A 13,003-nucleotide genomic window follows, 5' to 3' on the forward strand; every position below is an offset into this window, starting at 1 on the left:
TCTTCCCTCTCAATAAGAATTCTTAATTGTGCTGACTCAGGATTCAGAGTGACCAACATGCCCAAAAACACACTCACATCCATTCACCAACATATAATTGGTAGAGTCTTTTCCAAAGCATTTAAGGACCTAAGTACGCTTATAAATGTAACATTGACCAAAACTTTTTTTGAAGGTTCAAATAGTATTTTCATTCAATTTTATAAAATTTTTTGGCAACAAAAGAAAACATTATATAGAGGTTACTTTTCTCCTATTGGATGGGCAGCTGATGACTGAAGAGGCTTTCATTGCTCAGGCCTGATGCTGCCTTTCTCCATTGGGTCTCTGTGAGCATCACATGCTTTGGGTATCTTTGAAAAGAATCTCCTGAGACCTCAGCATCTCATCTGAGTTGCCTGAATCTCATTCAGAACTGTGTTGAGAGATCTTGCCATCACAATGAGCAACAGATTCATGGGCACCTGGAAACTTGTATCCAGTGAGCACTTTGATGATTACATGAAAGCTCTTGGTAAGAAATGCTCTTTGTTGTTCAGGCTGAGAAGATCCTTCCTGAGAAAGCTCCATGGCATTTTCTTCTAACACTTTTAACAGGATACTGGCTGAAGTTTACACGGGATGAGGTTCAGTTCTTTTCTGGGGTTAATCTTTTTATTGTATCATTCAGATAATTTAATTGTATTTAATTTGTGGCAATTTTAGTAAATTTTTAATAAGATTTAAAAAAATTTAGTAAATTTTTAAATGGGACCTGTTTAAGTGCTTGGATCTCCCACTGATTTAAAAGTCAATTTAAAACTAAGAGAATTTTGGTTGCAGACCCAGAAGAAATTTTAGAGTCTTAATCAATTCTCTGGCTTTCCTAAAAAACTAGTTTCATAATAACTAATGTGTTCATAAAATAAAGAGTTAAACATATTGCAGATACTAGAAAATCTCATTTTAAAAGGTTGATGGTTGGCAAAACTAAGTTTTCTCTCTCTATCCCTATGTAGGCTGTCTTGCATTACATATTCATGTAGATACAGAGCTTCCTAGAATAGGGTGTTCCTAGCCCTGGGAAGTTACTGAGTGAAAAAGAACTGGAGTTGTAGTAGGAATTCAAACTCATTTTAATTTACATCATTTGTTCCTGGAATTGGAGTAGTGAATGGAGATGAAAATCCAGTCATCGGTTACAACTTTATTGTCTAATATTTCTACAGAAAATATTCCATAGATAAGGATACAATAGATGGGAAGAGTCTTTGGAAAAGTTCAGAACTGTGTAAATATAATAAGGAGTGACACCAGCAACCTCAGGTTTCCATGCTTGTCAAAGTGCCTATAGCTTTACTTAACTGTTCAGAAAGCTGTATAAGAAGTTTCTATTTAAGAAAAAATATGCAAAATTATCTCACTGTTGCCTGGAAAAATATGAGAACTCTTGGGGATAGAGCCATACTATGAGAATGATTAGATTTAAACACTCACTTTATAGATCAATGAAGAACTCTCAAATTCCATTGTTTTCAAATTTTAGAGTGCATAAGGACAACTTGGGGTTTAATAAAAGTAGATTCTTAGGCTCTGTCCTAGAGATTATCATTTAATTTGAAAAACGTTGTCATAAATCATATAAAATAACAAAAGATCAGTCAGAATTAGAAGAAAGAATACAGTTTATAGCTCCTTAGTCATAACTCTTAACTTCTTATTTAGTATAGATATGGACGTAAAAGATTTTGTTATTGTTATTATAATGGGAAAAGTAATTCCAAAGGCTGAGAATTTCAACTGGAGTTTAGAAAATTAGTTTTTCTTTTATGTATCTCCTATTTGACATTTCTTTCTTTTTATGTATTTCTATAGTTTTGTTATTAATAGTAATAAAACTTGAGTCAAATTTTGTTTCATTTTTCAAATGTAGAATAAAATCATTTTATTTGTTTATGACCACTTGTTACATTACAAATCTCAAAAATGTATGGATAGTTTTTCCCCATTGGAGCCACAAAATTTCAAAAATGTGATTCTATCCAAAATATGAGGGAAATTCTTTATAGCCATAGTATATTACTGAGAGAAAAATATGGAAGAATATGTATATGGGGGGGGGACCCAAAAATGACATTTATTTACTAAAAAGTTGTATTTATTCTTACATGTTTAAACTTTAGTCACCTTCAAATACACTCCCTTTGATGCAATCCATCTATTGAGACGCTTTTTCCACTGCACAAATCAGTTCTTGAACTTGTCAATTTTATACTTTTTAGTGCTTCTGCCATTTTTTGTGTCATGACTTCCACACTGGCAAAACGGTTCCCTTTAAGGACTTTTTTCGTCTGAGGAAACAACAACAAAAAAGTTGCTCTGGTGAGATCAGGTGAATAGAGAGGATGAGGCATGGGGATCACAGTGTGGTTAGGTGTGCTTGTAAATCACCCATAATAAAATGGGCAAACATGTTGAATGAATCTCCCCCCACCAAAAAAGATTCACTGAAGCTGAACGCAGCCTCTCACAATGCTAGTTGGTACAGTGATGCCGATGGGTTTCTAGAATACTTACCTAATGGGGGATGCCTATACTACAATTTTTTTTCCAGTCCCCCATGGTATGTTATAGCCACATTAAAAATATATAATTAGTGGCTTTGATTGGGAAGTAAGAATGGATATGATAAAAGTAGATGACTTACACCATGTCGACTGAACACTTTTACTCTTGAAAACCTGTAGACATTACTTTTGTAATGACAAAATCTAAAATGTTTGAGTCCTGTACATGTATTTCCACTGGGTAGTGAAACACGGGAGGAGACACTTTGTAGAATAGTAAGTGATACTACCTGCCATCAACACACCTAAGGTACCCCTGAGCATAGAAAGTGTCCACCATAGTCTCTCCAGGTACTTTCTTGGTCACCCTAATTTTAACACTGTCTTAATTTTCAGGTGTGGGGTTAGCCACCAGAAAACTGGGAAATTTGGCCAAACCCAGTGTGATTATCAGCAAGAGAGGAGATATTATAACTATACGAACTGAAAGTACCTTTAAAAATACAGAGATCTCCTTCAAGCTAGGCCATGAATTTGAAGAAACCACAGCTGACAATAGAAAAACCAAGGTAATCTTTAACGTTTCTCTTCAACACTGGCCCAGTTGACTGCTTGAGAGAGAAGATTATTCCTGCTAGTGTTTAAAAGGGTAAACTTCATTCTGCTGAAAATGAATGTGCCTCATGAGACATCTATTATGAAAATGGTTCAGTACTGAATGAACTGTTTCTTTAATCAACCAAAGTCCAGGCAAGTCAATTGCATGAACTTGTCTTTGCAGAGCGTTGTAACCCTGGAGAGAGGTTCATTGAATCAAGTACAGAAATGGGATGGCAAAGAGACAACAATCAAGAGAAAACTGGTGGATGGGAAAATGGTAGTGGTAAGAGTATTTTCACTTCTAAATACAGAAATACTGCGGTATACAAAAATTGATTACATTATATTTTCAAAATTCTCCTTTTTCTTTGGAATAAAAATGAATAAAAATGACTGAGAATAAAGTCAGAGTTAATGCTTAGTTAAGCCATAAGAGACTCATCTTCAAGTACTGGACCAAGATTTTAGAAATTTTAAAAAGCCAATTTGTTATTTTAAAAATAAAAGTTTCAGTCAGACGCGGTGGCTCATGCCTATAATACCAGCACTCTGGAAGGCTGAAGTGAGAGGATTACCTGAGCCCATGGGTTTAAGACCAGCCTGGGCAAATTGGTGAGACCTCATCTCTACAATAAATCAAAACATTGGCCGAGCGTGGTGGCGCATGCCTGTAGTTTCAGCTTCTTGGAAGGCTAAAGCGGAAGAATGGCCTGAGCCCAGTAGATCGAGGCTGTGATGGCCGGGAGTGTGCCACTGCCCTCCAGCCTGGGTGACAGAGTAAGACTCCAACACAAAAAAAAAGAAAGAAAGATAGAAAAGTATCTTAAAATGGTAGCAAAGTTAAAGAAAGTTTAAACTAATCTTACTAGTTTGGACTCACAAAGAAAAAGTAAGCCTAAACTTCGAAAGCAAAATAAACTTCAAAAAGTTTAATTGTAGAATATTAGCATATGTTAACAATTTAACAAAGTCATCTGTTAACAAAGGTGTCTAACAATCAAGAACCTATGGTAACCAAGAATAAGCCCTGTCAATAATGCAAGCTGAGCTCACTGGACACATCTTCTAATTAACGGATAAGAATAATGACAAAGGTTACAAGTGATGACCTCTAATGATATTTTTAAGGTTAAGGTTCAGTGTTTACTAATTAACACATACATTGACTATAAATACTCAAATAATCCTTTGAATGTTTCTTTCTTTGGTATGTGGTTCTTAGCCCTTGCTGCACAATGATTTACATGGGGAGTAAATACCAATATGGGGCCCCAACTCAGATAATTAAATGGAAATCTCTCAGGGTATTTAAGTGTTCCCCAGGTAATGCAAATAGTTTTGAAAACCAGTGTTTTGGTAGATTTAAATACATGCAACTCATGTATTAAAACTTGTTAAAACAATTTTCTACAGTAACATAGATCAACTTTTAAACTATTTCTCCTATTTCAATGGTCATAATTCCAAATTAGGAGACTGACATACGGGATATTTTATTCCTTTCCAAAATAATCTTACAACTTTATTTTGAGTTTTTATTTTTATTACAAATTTGCTGTTCTCTGGTTTCAGTTTGAAATGCTCAATTAATCTCTCTCTTTTTTAAAGGAATGTAAGATGAAGGGTGTGGTCTGCACCAGAATCTATGAGAAGGTCTGAAAAATTATTTCCTCATTGAAGTGGGTTTTGATCATTTAATGTTGGAAATCATTTACTTTCATTGTCAAAACCTGAACACGCTGCAAAAGTTTGTTTTTACTTTTGTCTTAATATGTCAGGAAGGCAAAGGCCTAAACTGAAAATTAATCTAAAATTCAGTGTCATTTCAGCATTTCTAATTTGCCTGCATGTCATTAATATATTAAAGCATATATATTGGTCAGACCTAAACAGTTGATAATACCATTTGTTTAACTGTGAAATTTTAACCTATGTTGTATTTTGTACGCTTGAAATGTCAATAAAAATGAAATAATAGGTTAGTGAAAAGAAGTAAAGGTATTGATTTGGATTGCAAACTCAAATGCCATCAGAGAACAGGAGAGTTATGAGAGAGGAGCTTCAGAAATGAGGCAATCTAGAAGCAGTTGTTTTGAATTGAACAGTTGTAATATTAGCTAAAAGGGGTAGCCTCTACCCTAGCCAATTATAAGCTCCATTTTGGAGGATAAATAATGAGCCATAGAATTACTGGGTCTAGTGATTTTTGACACATGGAAATGAGGGATCATTGTATCCAAGAAATAATGAAACTTTCAGATGTATTATTATATGACTGATAAAATGTGTTGATGTTGATGGGAACCAAGGTGTTCACTGTGGTAAAAGGAACTTGCAAATATGGAATGAGGGAAGGCAAGAAGAGTCATGTAGGAATGGAATGAAATTGTTGTAAATTCATAGTTTCTAAACCATGTATATGTGTCATAATTGCACGTGCATTCCTGCATGTGTGTGTGATGTATATGTGTATTTATGTGCATATATATATATGCATACACACACATATACAAGGTTTTCCTAGCTTTATCTGCGAAGAGAGCTTAGAAGCAAAGACACCTCAGTAGGAATGAGCATACCTAGCACTGAGATCTTTGTGTCTAATATCATTCTCCAATTAAAGGAACCAGGGTTACTTGGGAAAATGGTTAATTCCAAAACAAGAGTAAGACAAGTACAAGATGAGCCTGAAAAATCATGTTACACCAGAAAGCAAAGAAATGTTCAAAAAAATAATGAGCATGTCACCAAAACATGAAACCAGCTTGAAGGGGTTCTATTGGCCAAGGCTGAGATAGTCTGAGTACAAAATGACTGAGAAAAATCATAAATATAAACCATTGGGAAGAAGGAAGAATCAATGAATCCATATTGATATGGTAGATGATAGATTAGATAGGTAGGTAGATAGATACATAGATACATAGATGTCTTCCTCATAGTAAAATGTCATGGGCCAACTGGTAAATGTGAAAGAAGTTCTGGTATTGGAAAGCCATCGTTTTTCAACCATTATAGTAACTATGGATCATTGAAGAATTATCAATGAATGCTAGAGCTAGGGAGAAATTTTGATAAGGAGCAGCAAATTAGTTTGGCCTTAAAGTATCTCCTCATGGCCGGGCTCAGTGGCTCAGCCTGTAATCCCAGCGCTTTGGGAGGCCGAGGTGAGCGAATTGCCTGAGCCTGCGGGTTCGAGACCTGCCTGGGCAACTTGGCGAGACCCCATCTCTACAATAAATCAAAAATTAGCCGGGCGTGGTAGCGCGTGCCTGTTGTTCCAGCTACTTGGAAGGCTGAGGCGGAAGGATCGCTGGAGCCCAGCGGGTTGAGGCTGCAGTGGCCAGGAGTGGCCACCGCACTCCAGTCTGGGCGACAGAGTGAGACTCCAACTCAAAAAAAAAAAAGTATCTCCTCACATATTGCTTAGTAGTTGTGAGGGAAATAATAGTAACTATGCATTGGAAAGTGGGACATCCCCCTGACTGGGTTATCAAACTAACCTCATTAATAAAGGGCAGATGAACAACATGTGCCTTCAAGCACAATACTCTGAGAAGAATGCATCATCACTTATGTAGTATTCTGACCTGAGGTCCACACTTGAATCTACTCATAAAAAAACATCAAATTCCAAATGAGGAATGTTCTGTTAAAAATAAGGAGAGGATGTTGACTGAATTCTTCAAAAATGTCAACGTCATAGAGGACAAAGAAAAGTGGTGAAAATGGGCTAGGTTAAATTATATAAAAAATACATGACAATAAAATGCAGTAAGTGATACTAGACTAGATCCTGTGCAAGAGGTAACATAAATGCTTCAAAGGACAATAGTAGACCAACTGACAAATTAGAATGTAGATGGTGGATCAGATAAGAAGTGTACTGCGATTAAGTGAACAATAGACCTATTGACAAATGCACACACTGATGTATTTTGAGGTAACGGGCCACAATGTAAGCAATTTACTCTCAGAAATTCAGAAATATATATTTATGTGTTTGTGTATGTGAGACTATAAAAGGTATATGTGTATTCTTTTAATTAGTCTGATCCCTACAACTTTTCTTTAAGTTGGAAATTATTTCCAAACATTATTTTTTAAAAAAATTCTGTACTTGGTAAGCTCTTCTATTTAGCCTTTAAATGTCTGTGATGGATTTGTTTGTTTGTTTTTTGATTTTTTTGGTTTTGTCTCTAGGAAGATAAACCCATAAAAGAAGTGTTTAAGAACTGCTATTTTTAGAGCTTTGTGATAATATGACTTGTTATAAAATGTATTTTTCAATAAATATAATTGCTCTACTAAACAAAAATCATAGGTGCTTTTTACTTTCATAACAGGAAAAGTAGAACTACACTGATAATAAGGAAGACCAAAATAATTATTTCAGCAGATGGTACATATTGCTAGATTTGAAAAATGTTTTCAAACAACCATAGAGAGGAGAAAACAAAACCAAACAAAAGTTGATGTCTCAGTCCATGCAGGCTGCTAAAACAAAATACTATAAACTAAGTAGCTTATAAACAACAGAAATTTATTTCTCACAGTTCTGGAAGCTAGAAAGTCCAAGATCAAGGCATGGCAAATTCAGAATCCAGTAAGGAGCTGTCTTCCAACTCACAGAAAGCAGTTTTCTGGCTCAGTTTCTTGATTTTGGCATCTTCTGGCTGCATCCTCACATGAAGAAGAGATGAAAAAGCTACCTTGGACTTATTTTATAAGGGTACTAATCCCATTCATGAAGGCTCCATTCTTACAACCTATCTACCTTCCCAAATGTTCTGCCTCCTAACACCATCAACTTGGGGGTTAGAATTTCAACATATGAATTTGGGTAAGACATGAACATTCAGACCATAGTACTTGAGTTTTGTAACATAAAAAAATAGTCTCTGAATATAATTTTGCTTCTCCACTTCTTTTTGATGTAACATGATAGTTAAGAACAGAGATCACCTAGTTCAAATTCTAATTTGCTATTTACTAACTGTGTGTCATTGGGCGAGTTACTTAAAATGGGGAGAATAATAGATACCTCAAAAAACTGTAAAAAAATAAAATAATAAAATAAGTAAGGCAGGGCCGGGCATAGTAGCTCAAGCCTGTAATCCCAGCACTTTGGGAGGCTGAGGTGAAAGGATTGTCTGAGCCCACAGATTGGAGAACAGCTAGGTAACTAGGAGAAACCTCATCTCTACAATATATCAAAAAATTAGCCAGGCATGATAGTGCATGCCTGTAGTTCCAGCTACTTGGAAGGGTGAGGTGGAAGGATCACCTGAGCTCAGCAGGTCAACGCTGGGGTTGCCGTGAGCACGCCACTGCACTCCAGCCTGGGTAACAGAATGAGACGCCAACTCAATAAATAAATAAATACATAAATAAATAAGGCAATATATGTAAAGGGATTACAGCAGTGTGTGACACACTTCTGTTATTATTATTTAACTAGTATTATTTATGATGTTCAAATAAATCATTTTATTACGCTTCAAAATGAAGAGAACTCACAAGATCCAGAGCTGTTGATGTTTTTAATTGATGTGCACACGAAGTGACAAAATTTATTAAGAATATTATTTACATAAAAGTAAAAACAATCAAGAAACCTGTTAAGATTAATCAATAGACAAGTCAACAAAAATTGCGGTATAACCATCCTAATCTAAGCAACTCTTAAAAATGGAAACTGATGCTTTTCTACTCTAACCAAAATAACGGTTAAATAAATACATTTTATTCCAAAAGAATAAATAACATCTGATGTTAATCAAATAGTGATTGCCATACCTGATCTCGTTCTCTTTGAAGCAGTGGTGCACTGTATTTGGCTAAAATTGACTCGAGATAATCGTTGGCTGGGTGTGGTGGCTCATGCCTGTAATTCCAGCCCATGGGGAGGCCAAAGCAGGAGGATTGCTTGAGCTGAGAAGTTCGAGGCCAGCCTGGGCAACATAGCGAGACTTCCTCTTCACAAAAATATGTACATACATAAATACATTTTAAAAAGTTAGCCAGGCATGATGGTACACTATTATAGTCACAGTTACTCAGGAAGTTGAGGAGGGAGGATCACTTGAGCCCAGGAGTTAGAGGCTGCAGTGAGTCATGATCGTGCCACTACACTCCAGAGTAGAGTGAGACCCTGACTCAAAAAAGAAAAAAAAACTCAAAAAAAGAAATAACTTATATTTTCAGAAATTTGGCAAGCCAGATGTTAAACCATTAATAACCTGAAGTCAGTTATGATGGGCACACTCACACCAGAAAAATAAGCTAACACAACCAGAGCTTTGCTTCTTAGGGAGCTTATTTTAAACATTTCCTAGCACACCATTGACTAGAAGTAGCATAATATTTGGATTTTATTAATGAGAGTCTTAATTTCATGCTGATTATAATATTTCTTTAACTTCATGCTGGTTAATATTTGTAATGTTTGACTAAATATTTACTGTACGTTAAAACTTCTTTAAACGTTATTCTACTTGAGTTGGAGTCTCACTCTGTCACCCAGGCTGGAGTGCAGTGGCATACTCACCATCCCTGCAGCCTCAACCTGCTGTGCTCTGGCAATCATTCTGCCTCAGCCTTCCAAGTAGCTGGAATTACAGGCGCGAGCCACCACGCCCGGCTAATTTTTTGATTTATTGTAGAGACGAGGTCTCACCAAGTTCCAGGCTGGTCTCGAACCCCTGGGCTCAGGCAATCCTCTCATCATGGCCTCCCAAAGTGCTGGGATTAAAAGTTTCAGCCACCGTGCCCGGCCCTGCTTTGCTTTTAATAAGATGATTTCTTCTCATCTAGGTTGCACCTCTCTAAGCTTAGCTGTACATTAAAATCACCTGGAATCTTTCAAACAAATGAATAACAAGATTGCATCTCAGACCCACTGAATTATAATCTGTGGGTGATAAGTGAGGCCCACTCATCATTATTGTTCAAAGATAATCTTAGGCACATTAAAATTTTAAGCAATTTATTTGAGTAAACAGGATTCCTAAACTAGACAGCACCAAACCACAAGTGGTTTTGTCTCCACTGAGGGGGTGCCAGAGAAAAAACTTTTATAAGCTGTTTTCAGAAGTAAGACAAAAAATTTTTTGAGTGGTTAAAATAGTAAGTCCCCAGTTCAAGGTTAGTTGGCAGTTTCTGATTGATAAGTCTCTGGTTGGATGTTAGTTGGTGGTTTCTGATTGGTAGATTCTCTACCAACAAGTTAAGCTTAAGTTTCATGTTACTGTTTACACTGAGTTGTGTTTTAGTTTGCTTAGGTAGGGAACCCAGAACACTGAAACTCCCCAGATAATTCCAGCGTGTGGTCAGTTTAAGAACTTGTGCCAAATTCTTCCAAAGTTAGAAATTTAATGTAGGCTATTATCATGTTGCTATCAATTAAAATGGAGTAAAAGATCATGAAAGTCAGGAGTACCAAGGGTTCTCGATGTGAAACTAAATAATAATAAACAGTAAAAATACGACCTTAAAAGCAATTCAGATGTAATCAAATCCTTTGTTAGGGAAGCAACTGTTTACATCTTATCTTTTTTTTTTACTTCCCCCCAAGGCAACACAATTGGCCATTACTCATAACCCCGCATATGGAAAAGTGAAGGTTTAATAATAGCAAATGTGGATCAACAGGGTAAACAAAGTTGTAAAATAATGCTAAACCTTTGCAAAATGTAAATTATCTTTCAGCAAAATTTAGAAAGTAAGGTCAAATTACTCAAAAAATGTAGTGTGGACCTATTTTTTTTGAAATAGTATTTTCCATATTTTGCTATCTACTAAAAAAAAAAAATCAGTGTTGAAATGCAAAATTTTTAGGTCAGCTATCTGGATTGGAATTTTGGCAATATCTATTGAAGCATAAGATCCTCCCCTTAGTTAACTGTCGGGCAACAATTTTAATTGGCCTAGTGGTACACAGAGAATATTCAGTAGCATCAAAGAATTGATACTTCTACAATGAAAGTGTTTGAGAAACTATATCTGCGACAAGTCTGTTTCACATTCATTAAGAAAAGCAAATAATATTATTCCTCTATTGGGAATTAAGATGGATATACATTTTTTGCACAATGGAGCATATGGAGTTATAGCACTATTATTCTTGATCTTCTATAACTACATTTTTTTCGGATTATTAATGCATCAATGTACACAAATGGCATTAAATAATAATGTAGCATAAACTGATGATAGAGTTTCAGTCTTGTGGATTCCAAAATAAATCATCAGTAGACTTTTATTTCCTAATCTAATTTGGCATCTGGAGAATACTTACTGCCCTTAAAGTCAGCATGAGTTCAGATTTTTATTAAAAGCTATTATGAAGTATTTTCTGGACATAGACTGTTTCTCCCTATACCTGCTTTCTTTCTACCCGCTCCCTCAGGGAGCAGCCTCTGATCAAGGTTGGTCTCTAAATGGTATTCATACTGCGAGTAATGTGTTATGGGACACAGGTGGCCAAGCAAAGTTGAAAACAATGTAGTCATCCTACTTAATCAATGTAATTGTACACATCAGTGGGAATTTGAATGAATGGCTTGATTGCTTTGATTATAAAACTGCTTGCTATACTGCCCCAAGGTGCTAACTCTTCACCGAACTGCCACCATCGGTGCCTCCCGTAAGCTTTAATAAACCAATATCTTTCCTGTTGGACCTTGGGGTAACTTCTTTGGAATAAGTAAACATTATACACAGGCCTGTTCAAAGACTTGGGGTTACCACATTGCACCTATGTTGTATTAGGCCCCATTTTATTCATTTAATCTCATCTCCCTCAGCTAGATTGTACTGTTAAAGGTGAGACCACAGCTACCTAAACTACTTTGTGCCCATGAAAGTTTCCAGAAAAGTATTAGATGAGAGCAAGAATTAATTAAATACCTGGCTGACATGGGAAGGTGCAGGACATCTATTACATATTCCATGTGTTAGAGAGACAATGAGAGTATAATAGCAAGAATGTGGCACGTATAGTGGAAAACATGGATTTGAGCAAGCCCTGGCATTGCCACTTATTACCTGTGTAAGTCATAAACTCTATCTTGCAATTTCCTCATTTGTACTATGGGACTATAATAGCTATCCTATACACTTAGTGTGGGAGGAAAAAATATGATCCATGTGAAAGCACTTTGTAAAGCATGAAGCATTATTCAGGCACAAAATGTTATTATATTTGTTTCTAAATACACCAATATGAACTCATATCCAGCATATGAGTTTTTTGTTTTGGGTGGACTTTTATCCTTAAGAATGCTCCAAATAATGAGGTATATAGAGTTTTTTCTATTTTCAGGTTCTTGACTTAGTTGTAAAAAGTAGAGTGAATAAAGTCAAATATAATACACAGTCTTTACTTATTCCACTAATAAGGAAAACAGATTAGATAAGATGTTGTTGGAGTATTATTCAGCCTCTGAAGTCACAGGCTTGGATCCTTGTTCTGTTATTTCCCACCGACTGGTGACTGAATTATTCACCACTGCATAGTCCCAATTTACTCATCTCAATGTTATATTGTTTAATCTAATATAATTGGCTATTTAATATTGAAATAACCTTATTGTGGCTTTCCAACACTTCCAGTTCTATGTGAACAGAGATATGCATTTTATATTTTTTCCCTTCCTACCCTGCCCTGTTTCTCATCCAATAGATTCCTTATTACTCTTCAAGAGCTAAACATTTTATGCTGACTTCTCTGACCTGTGGTAAAGAAAGTGCATTTAATAGCTCCCTCCACTGTGCTAGTACTGCAATATATCAATTTATTTAAACTTCTAATTCTAGAATGAGAGTTCAATTTAAAATATTTGACATTTTGAATT

General features: G+C 35.8%; 1 protein-coding gene across 2 annotated transcripts; it reads left to right on the plus strand.

Moving 5' to 3' along the window:
• Positions 1 to 306: 306 nt before the first annotated feature.
• On the plus strand, positions 307 to 5,292 carry PMP2 (peripheral myelin protein 2). Of its 2 annotated transcripts, none has more exons than XM_008053299.1 (4): positions 307 to 514; positions 2,943 to 3,115; positions 3,328 to 3,429; positions 4,755 to 5,292. In XM_008053299.1, the coding sequence occupies exons 1-4, from the start codon at positions 442 to 444 to the stop codon at positions 4,803 to 4,805; spliced, it is 399 nt and encodes a 132-aa protein (XP_008051490.1). In that variant the 5' UTR covers positions 307 to 441; the 3' UTR covers positions 4,806 to 5,292. The 2 variants fall into 2 exon arrangements, with proteins under 2 accessions (XP_008051490.1, XP_008051491.1); XM_008053300.1 differs by having other exon boundaries at positions 312 to 514; positions 3,328 to 3,423; positions 4,755 to 4,915.
• Positions 5,293 to 13,003: the final 7,711 nt, after the last annotated feature.

Source organism: Carlito syrichta, unplaced genomic scaffold, assembly GCF_000164805.1.
Source record: "Carlito syrichta isolate Samal-C Ts95f unplaced genomic scaffold, Tarsius_syrichta-2.0.1 Scaffold288038, whole genome shotgun sequence".
Classification (NCBI taxonomy): domain Eukaryota; kingdom Metazoa; phylum Chordata; class Mammalia; order Primates; family Tarsiidae; genus Carlito; species Carlito syrichta.